Source organism: Eumetopias jubatus, unplaced genomic scaffold (assembly GCF_037043125.1).
Source record: "Eumetopias jubatus isolate StellerSeaLion01/CBP00866 unplaced genomic scaffold, mEumJub1_p1.0 scaffold_6, whole genome shotgun sequence".
Classification (NCBI taxonomy): Eukaryota; Metazoa; Chordata; class Mammalia; order Carnivora; family Otariidae; genus Eumetopias; species Eumetopias jubatus.
The window spans coordinates 50083208-50099867 of NW_028274812.1; the positions used below are offsets into that span (position 1 = coordinate 50083208).

The 16660-nt window shown below is 45.0% G+C and overlaps 1 protein-coding gene and 1 long non-coding RNA gene across 4 annotated transcripts in view; one reads left to right on the forward strand and one right to left on the reverse strand.

Annotated features, from left to right (window-relative positions):
- The window catches only part of TRAF3IP2 (TRAF3 interacting protein 2), a 41201-nt gene that overhangs the window by 19018 nt on the left and 5523 nt on the right, over nucleotides 1–16660 (forward strand). For both annotated transcript variants that reach the window (XM_028104146.2, XM_088023888.1), the window contains exons 3-7: nucleotides 4876–5062; nucleotides 8369–8547; nucleotides 10831–10919; nucleotides 14799–14867; nucleotides 15967–16083. In XM_028104146.2, coding sequence (XP_027959947.1) covers nucleotides 4876–5062; nucleotides 8369–8547; nucleotides 10831–10919; nucleotides 14799–14867; nucleotides 15967–16083 — 641 coding nt within the window. The remainder of the gene's footprint in view (nucleotides 1–4875; nucleotides 5063–8368; nucleotides 8548–10830; nucleotides 10920–14798; nucleotides 14868–15966; nucleotides 16084–16660) is intronic.
- The window catches only part of LOC114209908 (uncharacterized), a 92852-nt gene continuing 80853 nt past the window's right edge, over nucleotides 4662–16660 (reverse strand). The window contains exons 1-3 of one of the 2 annotated variants that reach the window (XR_015768317.1): nucleotides 13876–14441; nucleotides 7660–8915; nucleotides 4662–5691 (exon numbers count right to left, since the gene is read on the reverse strand). This is a non-coding gene — a long non-coding RNA (uncharacterized LOC114209908). Of the gene's footprint in view, nucleotides 5692–7659; nucleotides 8916–13875; nucleotides 14442–16660 lie in introns of those variants that run through there. The other variant, XR_015768316.1, reaches the window with a different exon arrangement.

The window sequence follows — 16660 nt, forward strand, 5'->3', positions numbered from 1 at the left end:
CAGGAACCACAGCTGCTTACAGCTGTGGGTGTTCCGGTAACAGTTTATGTTGGCCATTTTGTTTCCTGGCCAAACTGATTGCATTATATCATCATGCTTTTTGACAACTTGAAAATCAGATTTTATTTTCTCTCTCATACTTTTGTAATACCATGCTTAATAAGGAAGAAAAACGTTGAATGTTTTGACTGATAAGTGGAAAACTTTGTTTAGGATTTGTTTTACAAATTCCAAGTGGTAAAAGGCTAGTAACATGAAGACCGTGTGTACCCAGGCCAAGAGGATCATAAGATTGATAAATAACATACAGTTCTGGGCACCCATTTACAAGTGTGCAAGATTTGTATTTTTGTTCTGTGATTAACCCTGCCTCAGAATTGCGGCGTTACCGTGCTCACAAATCACTTGTCTGTTCCATCATCCACCACCTTCTATCCTCCAGGCTCCTGCAGAATAAATTCTCTTGATGGAATTTTAGGCACTGAGGACAAGCCGGTGGGGGAGATATTTTGGGGCAGAAATTCTTAAGTCTACCAAGTAGGTGACTGCCGACTTGCACGCCTCCCCTTCTCACATACTAACGGGTTTGTGTTTCAAAACAGACACCCACAGACACACAGATTTTCTCTTTATCTATTTTGAGCTACTCAAAGAAACTGTATCCTATTTATCTATGTTCACTGCATGGCTAGCAACAGAGGTTCAACAAATATTTGTTGAATGAATAAGAAGAAGTTCTGTTCCCTGCCTCCTGGGGAAAGGAGTAATCCCCAATCATGAGTACGGCCTTTGCGATAGCAAGCCTTGGAAAGGCCATCTTTAATGGTCTTGTGGAAGTGGGGGGGGAGGTCAGTGGGACTTGGCCACAGAACTTGTCCATGCATTTATCAATTTGTCCAACAAATATTTCCCCAGTCCTATGCTAGGCACTGGGTGTACGGTGATAAAACACTTGCGGTCCTGTCTCCGTGGAGTTCAGTCTCCTAGAGAGCCAGACAGAAACCAGCGAACAAAACAACAAGGTTTAAGTGCTATGCAGGAAGAAACTGGGTGTTAGACATTAGTAGGATGGCAAGAGGAGACCTCTTTAAAAGGACACAGCTGAGCTGAAATCTGAAGGATGAGAAAGTGAAGGAAGCAAGGAGCTCGGTGTAGTGAAGGCACCAAAAGCAAGCCAGGGGGCCTGGAGCAAGGTGAGCGACGCCAGAAGGTGAAGGCCGAAAGGACCAGGGTAGGGAATTGGATTTTATTCTAAGTTAAACTTCTTTAGGAAAACAGAAAATTGAACTCTATAATCCCAAATAAGAAACTTAGTACAGTATCTGGCATGTCGTGAGTGTTCAATAAATGAAAGCCACGATTCTATAGAGAGTACCCAACTAGACGAGCAAGGTTTGGTCAAAATCGTGGAACGGAAGGATTAAAACGTGAGCAATGAAAAGATCCTCGTTTACCTGATAAACGTTTGCATTTAGCCAATTCTCCACACAACAAAATTTCACTCAAGAAAGGGAAAGCTTGTTTTTGATTGACCCTCTGGTGTTCAATATTTCTTTGTTTTAACCAATCAAAGCCCAGCATAGAGGACTCTATTGTCAATTCTTAAAAATTGGTAAGGTGGATCATTTTCATCTGCTTGTGGAAACCGGTGTAGGTTTTTACCGCAGGTGGCCATTTCAGAAATGAAAGTTACAGCTAATCAAACCTTAGCCCACATGCCTTACTGATTTTAATGACACGATTTGTTGCTATGAGACAAAAACATGTTGTGCGGGAAATAATCTGTTAGAAATCACATGACCTTGATTCAAAGGCTTTTGATTAAGAGCACTAACATCCGCTCTCTGGAAAAGAAACAAACCCTATGATTAGAGCCTGGTGGTCCTTTTAAAGCAAATAAAACCTTTATTAGCCACTTATTAATGGATATGGGAAGCAAAAATGGTTGCAAACATTAAAAACTTTCGAGGCCACTGGCAAAGTTTCTCCTCTTTTACCTTGTCTTTCTCCTTTCTACTTGTGGAGGGAGACACTGGAGAAAAAAGACCAAAGTGGACTGCAGATAAGTAGCCGGTCTCATGGCTTCTCTTTTTCTGGGTGTGGGAAGTTGGCTTTGAGAGCACGCAATCTCTGTTCACAGACCTTCGATGCTAGTAGGGAAGGGAGACCAAAAGTTGACAAGTAAGGGTCATGCTTACTCATATACATGATAAGCACTATGAAGAAAATAAAATCGGGGGGATAGATTAAGGCAACTGGGTGAGGGGGTGGGCCCCTCTGAACAGGCTAGTGTGGGAGCTGAGGCCAGAACGACAAGAAGTTGGTCTGTAAAGATAGAGTGCGAGAACATGCTAGGCAGAGAGGATGGCCATCTCACGGTCCCAGAGTGAGGGACAAGCTTGGGGTGTTCAAGCAGAAAGATGACCAGGGTAGCTGGGGCTTGGTGAGCTTGGGAGAGCATACGAGGGCCTAAGGTCAAGGGCAGGGACCCGATCATGCAAGGAGGATTTTAAGTGCAAGGGGAGATCTCCGGAGGGTTGTAGCTGCAGCTGGTTTTGTAAATGGTCCACTCATACAAGCCTCCTCTAAAAGCAGGGCTGGCCCACGCCTGGGGACCTGATGGCCGTGGTACTTTTTCCCTTTTCTAGGGAAAAGGAGCAGTAGTAACCACCTGCCCTGTTGTCCTGAAATTCTTTTTTTTTTTTTTTAAGATTTTTATTTATTTAACAGAGAGATAGAGTATAAGTAGGCAGAGCAGCAGACAGAGGGAGAGAGAGAAGCAGGCTTCCCGCTGAGCAGGGACCCCGATGTAGGGCTCGATCCCAGGACCCTGGGATCATGACCTGAGCCAAAGGCAACCACTTAACCGACTGAGCCACCCAGGTGCCCCTGTCCTGAAATTCTACCTGGCCATTGGACCCCTTGGCATATATGCGACCTGCCCCGGAATGGCAGTAAGAGCAAAATCTGTGGGGTATATCTTGTCATGCAGTCCTAGGTCCCCACTCGTGGAGGTGCTCTCCAAGTCCCGGTCTCCTTTATCAGCCAGGGAGCTGAGATAGATCCAGGAACATCCCTTCACCCCCCTCCCCTTCTCTAAGCCCCCAACATCAAGACCAGCCCTAAGCAGTTGCTGGGAGGCATAATGGGCAGGGCCAGGAGACAGCCTGGATTAGAGAGGTGATAGGAGGGACCTGGCTGGTGTCCTGTGTCAAAGCAGACAATAGCTTGAACCCGGTGAACCTGACCATGGTTGAGAGACTGGCTTGGCCACATTTCCAGGGTCACCCAGCCAAGTTGCCTGAGTCAGGCAGTGGAGACCTGGAGGCAGTGAAGATGCACATTATTTGTTTTCTGTCTACACTTGAGGCTATCGTTCCCCCTGAAAACATCCAGGGCTGCTGACTGCCAAACCAAGAATAAAATTCCCAGCCATGTTCTCACCCCCCCACATTCTGGTTCCAACCTACCTTGTCTGTGACTTGCTTGCTTGCTTGCTAGTTTTATTTTGCTCTACCTTCCTGCATGTATCCTACCTTCACAGCAAGCAAACATTATTATTATTATTTTTTAAGATTTTATTTATTTGACAGCGAGAGAGGGAACACAAGCAGGGGGAGTGGGAGAGGGAGAAGCAGACTTCCCGCTGAGTAGGGAGCCTGATGCGGGGCTTGATCCCAGAACCCTGGGATCACGACCTGAGCTGAAGGCAGACGCTTTACGACTGAGTCACCCAGGTGCCCCAGCAAACATTCTCTTCTTATTATTATTATCAGAAAAAGAATAAAGACCAATACGTGTTGTTTTGAAAAACAGCTCTGCTGTTTGTAGACTTGATGTAACCAGCTCTGCTTCCTGATCACCCGGCTTCTTGGGCAGAGGTGGCGGAGCGTGGATCGCGAGGAGGTACTCATGGTTTATTTTGCAGTTTATCCACTCAGCTCTCTCCAACCCCTCTGTAGGCTAGACCCATCCCTAAGGCGCATCTGCACACTTACAGCTTAGATTTCCCACTTGAGCCCCTTGGGGCCTGGGCAGGTCCCTGAGGGGCTTCCTCACTCCCCCTGCCTGGTTTCTCTGCATCCCTCCTCTGGCCTTCAGTTCTCTTCTTTCACCTGGTCAGGCAGGCTGCCCCTCTTCCCTGGGGACCCTGCTGCTCCAGGGCCTGGCTGGGACCCACTTTCTTGTAGGTTACATGTGCACATAAGTCATCACCAGCCCTGTCTGTGCCCCGGGGCCTGCCCTTTTCTAACTGCCGTGGCCCCAAGTGCATGTAGGCTTTAACAAGAGAAGACCAAGAAAGTTGGGAGGTGTTGCCAACCAGTTAGCTACTTCCCAGAGGTATGAGCCAAGTTTCATCATTCATTTACTTCTTCCTAAGGGAATGGTATATGTGTGTGTGAGCATGTGTGAGCGTGTGTGTGTGTGTGTGTGTGTGTGTGTGTGTGTGTGTTGTGTCCCCTTGGGGGAAGGAAAGAAGAGAGTAGCGATTCTCTATCTATCATGGAGATAATTTCTCCTAGCCTTGGATTCTAGAAACTTGGAAAATTATGGTCAGAATGGTGGTGTGAGAGTTTTTCGTGGTTGGATTATCCTAAGTATCTTATTAAAACAGAGGCCTGTGTGGAGCTCTGTGCTTTCCAATTAGAACACCAAACTCGTGATTTCACAGATGTTTTTATTTAGGGAAAAATGACTCAATTTAATGAAAACAATCAAGTAAATAATAGTACAGAAATATGGCAAGCATTACAGAGGTGGTAACTGATATCTGAAACCCACAGTATGGAGACAAAAATTGGCAGTGTGCTTCTGCTTTCACACAAAGGCCCTAGAGTCATTCTGCCCCGTTCATTTTGCTGTCTTCACCTACAGGTGGCCACGACCACCCTCGAGCAGCCTACCAGCAAGTGGTCCAGCCAGCTGTGTGCGGGCAGCCCGTCCCTGGAGCCAGCGTGAGGGGCCCGCACCCTGTGCAAAAGGTTGTCCTGAACTACCCCAGCCCCTGGAACCAAGACCAGAGGCCTGCACAAAGAGACAACTCCTCCCCAGGGCTCCCGAGGTATACTATGACAGGGCCAACTTTCAGACATTTTTTAGTGGGAAAAAGAATGATGCCAATGGGATCGAGGTGTAACACACCTCTCTGTTGGTGTGCGACCCAGGCTAGTGACCGAGCCCCGCGGGGGAATAGACTCTTCAAGTCAGGAGGAAATGGCAGCTGGTGGACAAGCATCTCTTAACCAGATACATTAAAGTCGCTGGTGACTCGTCAAAATTCTCTTGAAGGAAAGGCTCTTAAGATGCCAAGGGACACGCACTCCTTTTACTCTCAAGTCACCTGGCCTTTTAGCCCAGAAATAGATTTTTGTTTTTACTGTGACTGACTTCCACCACTAGGAAACTCATGCTTATATCCCTAGTTTCTACACCTGTTTAAACCCATGTCTTACTTTGAAATTTTAAATTCAATTAGCTCTCAGTAGCAACTTTAAAAAGCCCATTGTTTTCTTTTGTAATATAAGCACCCACACGTATGGAGTGCCATTATTAGGTCTTGCCGATACGTCTTCCAGAAAACCATTTCTGGCTTTGCTTGACCAGACCGGTTGTCTAGCCTTCGGTCATGTCTCCTCTCATTGTTCTCCTTTGCCTCGTCTTCACGTTCTCCTCTTCTCTTAATTTATGGATCTAAAATACAGAGGAAGAACTCCTAGAAATGGAACTCCTTAATTTAAGACAAAATTGAAGAGTAGATGAAATGTTTGCTCTTGCTCAAGCACAATTTTTATATATCACTCAAAGTAAAATTACATTCTGTTTTGAGACTAGAATGAGATACAAAGGTCCTTTTAAAGCAGATTTTTCAGAAATGCAGAAGTTGGTAATTAGCTCAGAAAGTTCATTAAAAGAAGAAAAGGGCATTCTATTTACGATGGCAGATAAGGCACGTGCCTGCTTCCCCCTTTCCTCAAAAGCCCATACATTCTCAGATTTTCCTTTCTGACAGAGCCCTTATTTTTTGAGAACAAAATTACAGAGTTTGGGGTACCTGGCTGGCTCGGTTGGAGAATCATGCGACTCTTGATTTCAGGGTTGTGACTTCAAGCCCCATGTTGGGTGTAGAGTTTACTTAAATAAATAAACTTTAAAAAGTGTCATGGAGTTTAAATAATGAAATCAGGAAAATGTGATTTTACAACCAGATAAGTACTCTTGCATAAGAAATATCTACAAGTCCAAGAAAAAAAACAAAACTTAAGCATCTTTATGGAAACATGTCCACTGGCATTGGATAGGGGAGGCAACAGTAATTTTTTTTTTTTTTTAAAGATTTTTATTTATTCATGAGAGACAGAGAGAGAGAGAGAGAGAGAGAGAGAGAGGCAGAGGGCGAAGCAGGCTCCCGAGGAGCAGGGAGCCCGATGCGGGACTCGATCCCAGGACTCTGGGATCATGACCTGAGCCGAAGGCAGACGCTTAACCATCTGAGCCACCCAGGCACCCGCAACAGTAATTTTTTAAATAAACATTTATTTTGAAATATTTTCAGATTTACAGAAGAATTGTGAAGTTAGTACAGAAGAATTGCTTTGGTAACATCAATTTAAGCCTGCTATGGTCTCCTTGGATTTATTTTATCATTTTAGGATAATGAAAAATAAGTTCAGGTAATGAAGCTAATCCTCCTCTTAGTGATAAATTTGAAAGCAAACCTTGACACAGAAACTTTACTCTGTCATTAATAGCCATGATATTGTTTTTACATGGAAGTTTTTTGACATTACCAAAGCTTTAACATTTTTTTTTAATCAAATGAGCAATTGTTTTCTATAACAACCAAGCAACTTTCGGTATAAAGGAATTTAATGCAAAAAGGATATGGAACTGGGTCCCCATTAGATGAGGGCATATTTTATAGGGATTGTTTTTCTATATATTAGTAAAAACGTAAAACAAAAATAATTTCCTCAAACATTCACACTTCAGAAATATAGTACACTTGAGATTCTGTGTAATTTTATTTTAAATCCCGTTGCATAAGACTTTCAAAATTTTTCTTACTCTTTTGGGTAAAAATATAAGCATATGCAATAATCTATAAAAACTGGGCAGATACACATCAATTTGGAAATCAAAACAGTTTTTAAAATTTAGAATATAAAACAATCTCAAACCTACAATAAATAACAAATATCCAGGTTTCCACTCCCTAGATTTTTAAAATGTTAACATATTGCCACACGTCCTTCAGAGTTTTTTTTTAAGAAATAAAACCTTATAGACGCAGTGTTAGCCCCCCTATCAGTCAGGATTCAGTGACAGAAACCAGAAACAACTCTAGTTATTTTCAGCGGAAGGGATTTGACATAGAGGAGTGGGCACTTACAGAATTGTTGGAGGCCGGAGGAGCAAGCTTTAGGCCAGGCTTCCAGGAAAGAGCCCAGAGCAGCCCCACAGAACGGGACGCCGAAGAAGCTCCTTCCTCCATCACAGGGAGAGAAGCAGAAGATCAGAAAGCCGCCAGAGAACACTCGGTTCGAGGCCATGCTGCCATAGTACAATCCAGAATCAGGAAGCCACCATCGCTGCAACGATTGGACCCATTCTGCACCTGCTAGATCTGCACTGGCCCAAAATGGATGCCTCTGCCCTCACCTTGACACGGGAGGCTGGTAAAGGGACACTGGGATGCCTCCTGAGGAACTCAGCACCTCACGGCAGCACTTTTCGACAGAAACCGCAGAAGTGGCCGAAGCATGGTTTCCACTTCTTTCGGCTTTCCAAATCTCCCACAAGGGCATCTGGCAGTTCTCAGCACGACGTTCATGGGAATACCGGCAACCAAAAAAATAAGAAAGATGCCATAGAACAATGTGGTAGAAACTTCTCTGACGGGTCTTCAAAATCAGATTTTCATCCATATATTAGCAACAACATACTTTAAACCTGCAAGGCCTTTTCTACCTTTTGATACATAATTAAATGTTATCTATCATGAGTTAAAAGTCCTGCCTTTTTATCTGAATGCCTATAACACCAACCCTGTATATCACCCATCATACTACTTTTATTGGTGACCATGTCTGCCTTGTACATACCACTTATCTTCCCAATTAGACAGTCCTTGAATGGAGAAATCGAATCAAGCTCCCTCTTTCGACCCCTAACATGGGTCCTTACATGTGGCAGCCAGCCGAATTACTTACTGACTTAACTTAAATGAAGCAACCCTCGTCCTTCTGGCCCAGAAAAGAAACGGAGGCAGAGGAGAGAGCTAGCTCACTGGTATCTCAAAGGCTTTCTGTCCCTCCGGGTTTGCCTTTGTACAAAATGAAAATTTGACTATAAATGTATTCTTTTCCAGGGACCAACAGTATAACCAGCCACCTCATCGAGCTGGAGTTCCTGAGGAGTCCTTGGAGTGTCCTGCAGAGCTGAGAGCCCTAGGTCCCCAGGCTCCATCCCCAGCTGCTGTCCCTAGACCCCTTAGTAACCTTCCAGCCAGAGGGACTCTGAAAACAAGCAATTTGCCAGAAGAGTTACGTAAGTTGTTTGCAATGTTGTTTTTCCTTCTTTTTGTCAGGTCTTATACTTTCAGAGTACTTGATGATTATTCACTCATAATCTTGGGAAATAAATTTTACTTCCTTACTTTTCACCAAAAAAAGTAACCAGCATTTTGTATGGATGTTTTCAGTGATTCTGACACTACCAGCAATCCTCACAAAATGCTTACCACAAGATTTTCTTCAGCATATACTCCAATGACAATCCCAATGCTTCTCTCTTCTAAATGATGGTCGTGAGTGGACTAGTCCCTGGGTAAATTGACTGGATGTCCGTGTGGTGTTGGCCAGGGACCTAGCGTTTCGCCATAAATTAGCCGCAGCCATCAAGAACGAGGTCATTTCCTGTAGGAGTGAGCAATCTTGTTTGGAAAAAGTGGTCTCACATTCTCCATACTGATTTACAACCAAATGCAAACTAAGCCTTTTATTTAAAGAAACATTCGACTAAGTGTCAGGTGATGATTCTTTTTCCATATTTTGCAGCCAGAACCAGAAATGTTGAAATATCACCAAAATGGTCTCATGTTAAGGTCAGTCAGGACAGTAAGTTCCAGAAATCTTACAAAAGCAGCCACTACTTGTGAAATTCTTATATTCTGTTGTGCTTGCTAGAGAAGCTCAGGTAATTCTGAGAAGCCCTTTACAAATCTGGGTGCCTCTTTGAACCAAATATGAAAATCAAGCCTTTTGCATTTGCTAACTCCCATCCAGGGAATCTGTGCTCTCTAGTCATTTAGGACTCTGGAAGGTTTCTATGGCAAAGATCCACTGTTGTTTATCATTCAAAAAATTTTTTTAATCTTCTTAAAATCTTACACATTTTATTTATTTATTTATTTATTTAAAGATTTTATTTATTTATTTGACAGAGAGAGAGAGAGACAGCGCGAGAGGGAACACAAGTAGGAGGAGTGGGAGAGGGAGAAGCAGGCTTCCCGCTGAGCAGGGAGCCCGATGCGGGGCTCCATCCCAGGATCCTGGGATCATGACCTGAGCCGAAGGCAGACGCTTAACGACTGAGCCACCCAGGCGCCCAAAATCTTACACATTTTAATCCTGAGTATTTCTGGAGAATGGATGCTGCCTTGCATAGGATAGAACCCTGATGTCAGTCTATAGATCATATTTATCATATTTATCTCACTATAAAGGAGTCCTAAAATTCTTACACAGGAGTTGGTTGAATAGTAGGTGTTAAGGATACATTGAGTGCTCTCAATATGCCTGGCTGTTTGAAATGAGTCAATATGACCATTGTACACACTTCTATTTGAGATATCTATTTCAAAAAAAAAACCAGAGCCCAAGCATAGATGAATATACACACACTTATATTTTCTCTCTAGCCTTCCTTTCTTCTCCACTCTCTGCCCCAGGGACTTCCTGAGATTGAGCCTGTCCATTCAAGACTAAAAGCCAACACACAGGGATTATTCATCTGTCACATTAACATGCTAGCCAGATAATTTCCCACAAGAGTTTAGCCTGAGAAAACATTGGTTCGCGTCCTGACTGGGTCAGGCTCATGGGCACAATGCCATCGGTGGCTCCAGGCTGACCTAGGGAGGAGGCAGGGAGTCAGTGATGCTGGATGCCCAGAGGTGGCATCTGTCCTTCAAGCCGCTGACGTTCCTATAACATTTCTGCTTTCATGTACCCCAACCGCCTGACCTTTCTCCCACCAGTGAGTGGAGAAAGGGCAGGAGGGGGTAAGGAACCACTTCCTCCCTCTCCCCTAATTGCTCTTGTCAAGCAAGAGTTCAGGGCAACAGAGAGCATCATGAGATCAAAAGAGGACACTGCTGGGTGGCCCCTTAGCAAGGTTCAGCTTCTTGACCTGCTGCGAGAGTATTCCTTAGGCACAGTGCCAAGTGTCTCTAAGAAACCAGGAGGTGGCATGATCTCAAGGACCTGCGGGTTCTGGGTGATGGATTTTGTTAATGCCTCACGTGGTTTTTCAGCAGATCTCCTTGGTTTGTCTCAGGCTGCCAGAATTCTTCTTTTCCTGCACACTGGGCAGTCTGCACCCCCCTTAGACAGACCCCCTGCCTCTTGGCCTCTTGGCCTCTTGGGGCCTGTGCGTCCATGTCCTGAGGACAGCAATTCTCCCAGCTGCCGGCATAAGCCCTCAGACCACCCCCATCCCAAAGTTTTACTTTATTATTCTAGAAAGACAAAAGACATCACATACAATTTGCAAGTGTTCGGAATAGAATAATCTGACTAGTTTCTAATAAATGCGAAAAATCTCTCTTAGGGAAAGTCTTTATCACCTATTCTATGGACACAGCCATGGAGGTGGTGAAATTCGTGAACTTCTTGTTGGTAAATGGCTTCCAAACTGCAGTAAGTATTTTATCTCGAGAGAAGGCTGAACGATTAAAGTGAGTACAATGAGAAGAAAAACAAAGGGAGAAAAAAATATAAATAACTGTTGAGGTTTCAAGCTATATTATTTGAGTTACGGGATTATGAACTAAATGCTCATGGATGGAGGTAATTATTTTCCAGGTTTTAAGCTATCCAGAGGCTCTGGCACTTATTTCTTGCATGTTTTTTGAGCGATTCTGAGTACCTCCAAACAGCCAGACCACAAATGCAGCGTGGCCCCTGGCCTGAAGCAAATCCTGGGCCCTTGCTGCACTTCAGACCTTTGCCCTTTTTCACCAAGCACGACTGCTTTGGCTGCGATTCCTGTGGTGCAGGAGGCTGCAGGCTTCCCCCAGGCCACCTGCTTATTGTACCAGGTCCTTCTGTGGGGCCCTGGGCGGTGAGGCCTGAAGTACAAGGCCCACTGTGCCCAGCTGCCTTCCACACCTTGATGGGGCCACGGCTCTCCGGACAAGGACTCCACGGCCAGGTTCTCAGCTGGTCTAGTCTAGTTCCAGGGGAGGTAGACAACCCAGGCCTGTGGCGCACTGTGATCTTGGCTCAAGGAATCTCAGGAAGCACACACTCCCCAAGTTTCCCTGCAGTGCCTTCCAACAGCACAGCTTAGTCATGTACGCTCTTCTGTAGGATAAATAAAATGCCACCAGAGGCCACTCCAAGGGCTGGCTTTCCTAAAACACTGAGATCACATCTTTTCCTTCCCAGAGGCCCCCTTGGGGCATTTAGTGACAGTGAATTCTAGAGAGTGGTGAAAAATTAAGGAAAACAACCATGAATAGCAATGTTGAAGGATAAAAAAAAAAGAGAGATAATAATGAAATGTCTATTTTAATGATTGCTTGGCATTATTTAACAGTTTTTATTGAATTTTTTCTTTATCCTATACTTTTTCTAATGGGAGTGTCCGCAAGTTTAAAATGTATACAATTTATACATTCCAACTTAGTGACTGCATAGGAACCAACATTTCAGTTTCTCATTTCTGAAATAAGAAAGCACTGTGGCAACCACGACATAAAATCAAATTGCAGGTCATAAGGCCAACATTTCAGAAAAGATCCTACTTTTGGTCATTTCCAAATAAGCATACAGATTGCCCCTGGAAAAGAGGATACGTTTTTATGACCTTACCAATCAGGGGCTACTTAGACATAATTTAAGTCTGTCCTTGATCCTGATCACTATGAAGCCTTATAGTAGAATCACAGAGCCCCACCCTGGACAGTTAGGTTACTATATTGATACATTAAGAGCCCCTTAGTAGGAAAAATAAAACACTTAATGGGTAATCTAAGGGAAGTTTAATGAAAGGACAATTTTCAAAGCTCTAGGTAAATTTTAAGAAATCCACAGGGAACAGAGCACTATCCTGGGACTAGCAAAAGCGGGAGTTGCTACCACCCCTAGGTCTGAAGAGACAAGGGAACAGTGGTTACAACCTGAAGAAGGAGGCTGTATTGGTTTGCTAGGGCCGCTATAAAGACAATAGATATGTATTTCCACATAGTTCTGGAGGCTGGACGTGTCCAAGATTAAGGTGTCGTCAGGATTGGTTTCATTCTGGGCCTCTTCCTCGGCTTGTAGATGGCCACCTTCTTCCTATGTCTTCACGGGGTCTTTGCTCCGTGCGTCTTAATCTCCTTTTCTAAAGACACCAGCCATGTTGGATCAGGGCCCACCCAGAGGACCCCATTTCACGTTAATTAAATCTTTAAAGGCTCTATCTCCAAATACAGTCACACTGAGACAGTGGGGGGTTAAGACTTCAAATAATGAATGGGGGGGGACACAATTTGGCCTGTAACAGTGGCTGTGTACAGAAGCTATGGACTTTGGTGGAGATCTGGAAAGACAATCCAGCATATTCTGCCTCCCAGAAGGCCCACCTCAGTAGCAAGAAATAATTTAGGTGCTGGGTTAACAATTAAAATAACCATTTATTGAGTAATTAACTTCAAGCCCGGCATTATGATATTGCCATGTCCAATTGTTTTAATCCTCACAACCATCCTGGGAAGTAGGTTTGTTAACCACATATTACAAATAAAGATAATAAGACTTAGAGAGTTTCAGTGATGTTTTAAAAGTTATACAAGTAGGAAGTGCAGAAGCCAAGAGTAGACCAAGAAGAGAGTCCAGCTGTCTGTTTCTTCTCAACCCCGACGTTATATTGCTTCTGTCTCATATAATAGAAGGGGGTTACCAATCCACTCACAGAATGCCACACAAGCTTTCTCAAGATTACCTCATGTATGTGGTACATACCATGTGGTCACTGGCCATCTGACATTTTATTTTATTTTTTTTTTAAGATTTTATTTATTTATTTGAGAGAGCGAGAATGAGAGAGAGAGAGAGCACATGAGAGGGGGGAGGGTCAGAGGGAGAAGCAGACTCCCTGCTTAGCAGGGAGCCCGATATGGGACTCGATCCCGGGACTCCAGGATCATGACCTGAGCCGAAGGCAGTCACCCAACCAACTGAGCCACCCAGGCGCCCAGCCATCTGACATTTTAAAACAGGAATCATCCAAGCCAAAAGGAAAGCCATTCCATTTTTGATGTTCCATCAGTAAAGAAACATATTCTGAACTTGCCTGACGTACTGTATGTGTCTGACAGTTTGGTGTACTCGAGGCACTTTCTCACTGCACAGGAAGAGTAGAGTCAGGATGAAGAGGTAAGGCAGACATACACGAGACATTTAGCAAATGAAAGGATGTTATAATAATGTGTTAACTGTCCAGGGCCACTGGTCACAATGGGGCAGAGGCGGGTGAGGTGAGCACGAGGAAGTTAGCGTGTAGGGAGGATTCACAGAGCGGGGAGGCTTGTGCTATGCTTTCAGGGTGCCCGGGAGTAAAGTAGACAGGACACGTGAAGAAAAGAGGTAGATGGCCTGGAGAGCTTACCGAATGGTTAGGACTCGATCAGTCTTAAATGGCGGAGTGACATTTAGGACAACTGATCTGAGAGCAGTGTGGCTGAATCATATACCCCTCCTCGAGGACACTGTTCCCGAGTCAGCCATTCCAGTATAGCATCCGTCTTCTAAGCAAGAGCACCTTGTACACATGCACATTACTCTCTGGCTGCCCAACAAGCCGGAGCCCCAGAAAGGCTGCCTTATTTGGTCTTCTGAAAAATAGAAAATAACTAGTTTTTCTCCCCTTCAAATATTCCTTTGAAGACTTGATATTTAATATCAGTCTTTTCAAGGCCCAAGAGTTCTGCTTCTTGACTTTCATCGTAAACCTTTTCCCACCATCTCAGTAATTGTTTTTTCGACTGTTGCTTGGATTTGCTCCAAGTTTCATACAATCCTTTTTAAACGGATAGATCGAAACTGGACGTAATACCATAATAACGACCTGGCTAATGCAAGGAAAGTGCCAGAATTGTATCTCAGTATCTCACCCCACACATTCATTAAAATGTTCCAGGATGATATCATGTTAGCCTTTCAAATTACATACACACACACACACACACACACACACACATATATATAGCTGGCTTATATCCAACTTGGTCTACTATGTCTCTGAGATTTTTAAAACATTATTGTGTAGCCAAAGATACATTTTGATGTGTACCACTATATCCTAATAATGGATATTAAATACTTAAATGCCTACTAATGTTGAAATAGGGAACACTTTAAGAAAACTGTATTTTGGTTTTTTTAGACTTTTTTAGACTTACATGTTCCTCCCTGCAAAATCATTCGTAATTTTGCCAATCTTAAATGCATGTAGTCTCTTGTATTTTCTCTTGCTCTGCATCTAGAGAAAGCTCCTCATTAAGAGCCACCTCCCACATCTTTTTCTTGTAGATTGACATATTTGAGGATAGAATCCGGGGCATTGATATCATTAAGTGGATGGAACGCTACCTTAGAGATGTAAGTACATTCCCAAATTCTGAGCTCATTTTCTGGTGGAAAAAGACAATTCGCCTGTAGAGTTATTTTATGAAAGAAGCCCTGGCAAACCCACCAAGTCCAAAGCTGAGAAAGTCCCAACAAAGCCTCCCTTGTTGGCAGCCGTGCAGAGACCTGCAAAGGAAGGATGGGGTCACCCTCGTGGACATGCACAGGCAGGAAATAACGGTCAAACCAGACACAGGTGGTTGATAACAATCAGAGCAAACAATTTTTTTGACCATAATGGGAAAAGAGGAAATGAAAGCAGGGAGTAGGGTGGGAGCGACAGAATTCAATTTAATCCGAAGCCACCCCAAGTGTTTTGCAGGATCGGGTTCCAGAGCTTTCCCGGGAGGCTGCCCGTGCCGCGCACCTCCCCGCCCCCCCACCCAGGCGCCCACTCGCAGCCCTGTGATTTGTTTTCCACTGACAGAATCTATACTGACCACTGGGACACTCTGTGCTTTAACAAGATAGAAATTGATTGCTGCCAGTGTGTCCGTGTCGGCTGCTTCAGCTGCTGCTTTTGGAGCGAGCAGTGGGGGACAGAGTCTCAGCAGGCTGGGGCTTTGTGGTTTCTTTTGTCTGCAGCCTGATGTCCGCTCTCTGAGGAGGGGGCCGCTCCTCGTGGCTGTGCGAAGGGCACGCGCGCAAGCAGGGCGGTCAGGAGCGCAGGAACGACAGCTTCCCTCCAGCGGCCAGAGGGAGGGGGCTTTTCATCCGCGCCCTTGCACAGCCTCTTTGCCACCATGCGGAATTGCTTGGTGATTCGGCCTTCCGTCAGACGTTTGTCAGTGATGACTCTGCAAAATGGTGGGCAGCACCGCCTCCCTTAAGGAGCGCTTCTCGCAGAGCTGCGTTTGAAGGGAGCCGGGAGGGAGACGGAGGGGAGAAGGGGAGGCAGGAGTCTGCCCGAGAGGGGGGACGGGGCCTTTCACTCTCCACGGAGAAGGAGCCGGGCCCTCCAGTCGGGAGTCTGGCAGAACGCTTACAGCCCTGCTGGCCGGTTTCCAGCCTGCCTTCACCAAATGGACCGCACTTTACACTTCCATAAACATGCTTTCTCTCTCATTAACAGAAGACAGTGATGATAATTGTAGCAATCAGCCCCAAATACAAACAGGACGTGGAAGGTGCTGAGTCGCATCTGGACGAGGATGAGCATGGCTTACATACTAAGTACATTCATCGAATGGTGAGTGGTGAGGGGAGCGCAGCACCTCGCCGCCCCTCACAGAGGGGCGCTTTCTTCGGTGAAGGCCTGTCCTCCGCTAGAGACCAATTGAAGGTGGCACCGTGAGGGGTAAAGAACCCCAGGCAGGAGTGGGCAATGTTGGTTCTGGCCCTGGCAACCTTCGGGACTGTGGGCAAGTGACCCCATCTCTGGGACTCAGTTCCTGTCAGTAGCAAGGGGAGATTCATCTGTGAACTCTAACTCCCAAGGCTCTGGAAAACAGTGCTCTGCTGGCTTGGTTGTTCACCAACAAATGGGCAGTCCCATGAGGGGCCGGGGACAGGGCTGTGAGGAGAGCGGGCTCCTGCATCTGTGTCCTATTCTGTCCCCTGACTTAGACGCAGAGTATGGGAGTGGAAAGGACGCATGCTATTATGTCACATGGACTTGGTTCAAATTCTGCTTCCTCGTGTATAGTTGGGTGACCGTGGGCCAACTGCCTAAACCTCTCTGTGCCTCCGTGTCCCTCATCATACGATGGGTCACTGACACTTACAGTGTTGTGAAGATTCAATGAAATAATGCCTGTGAAGTATAT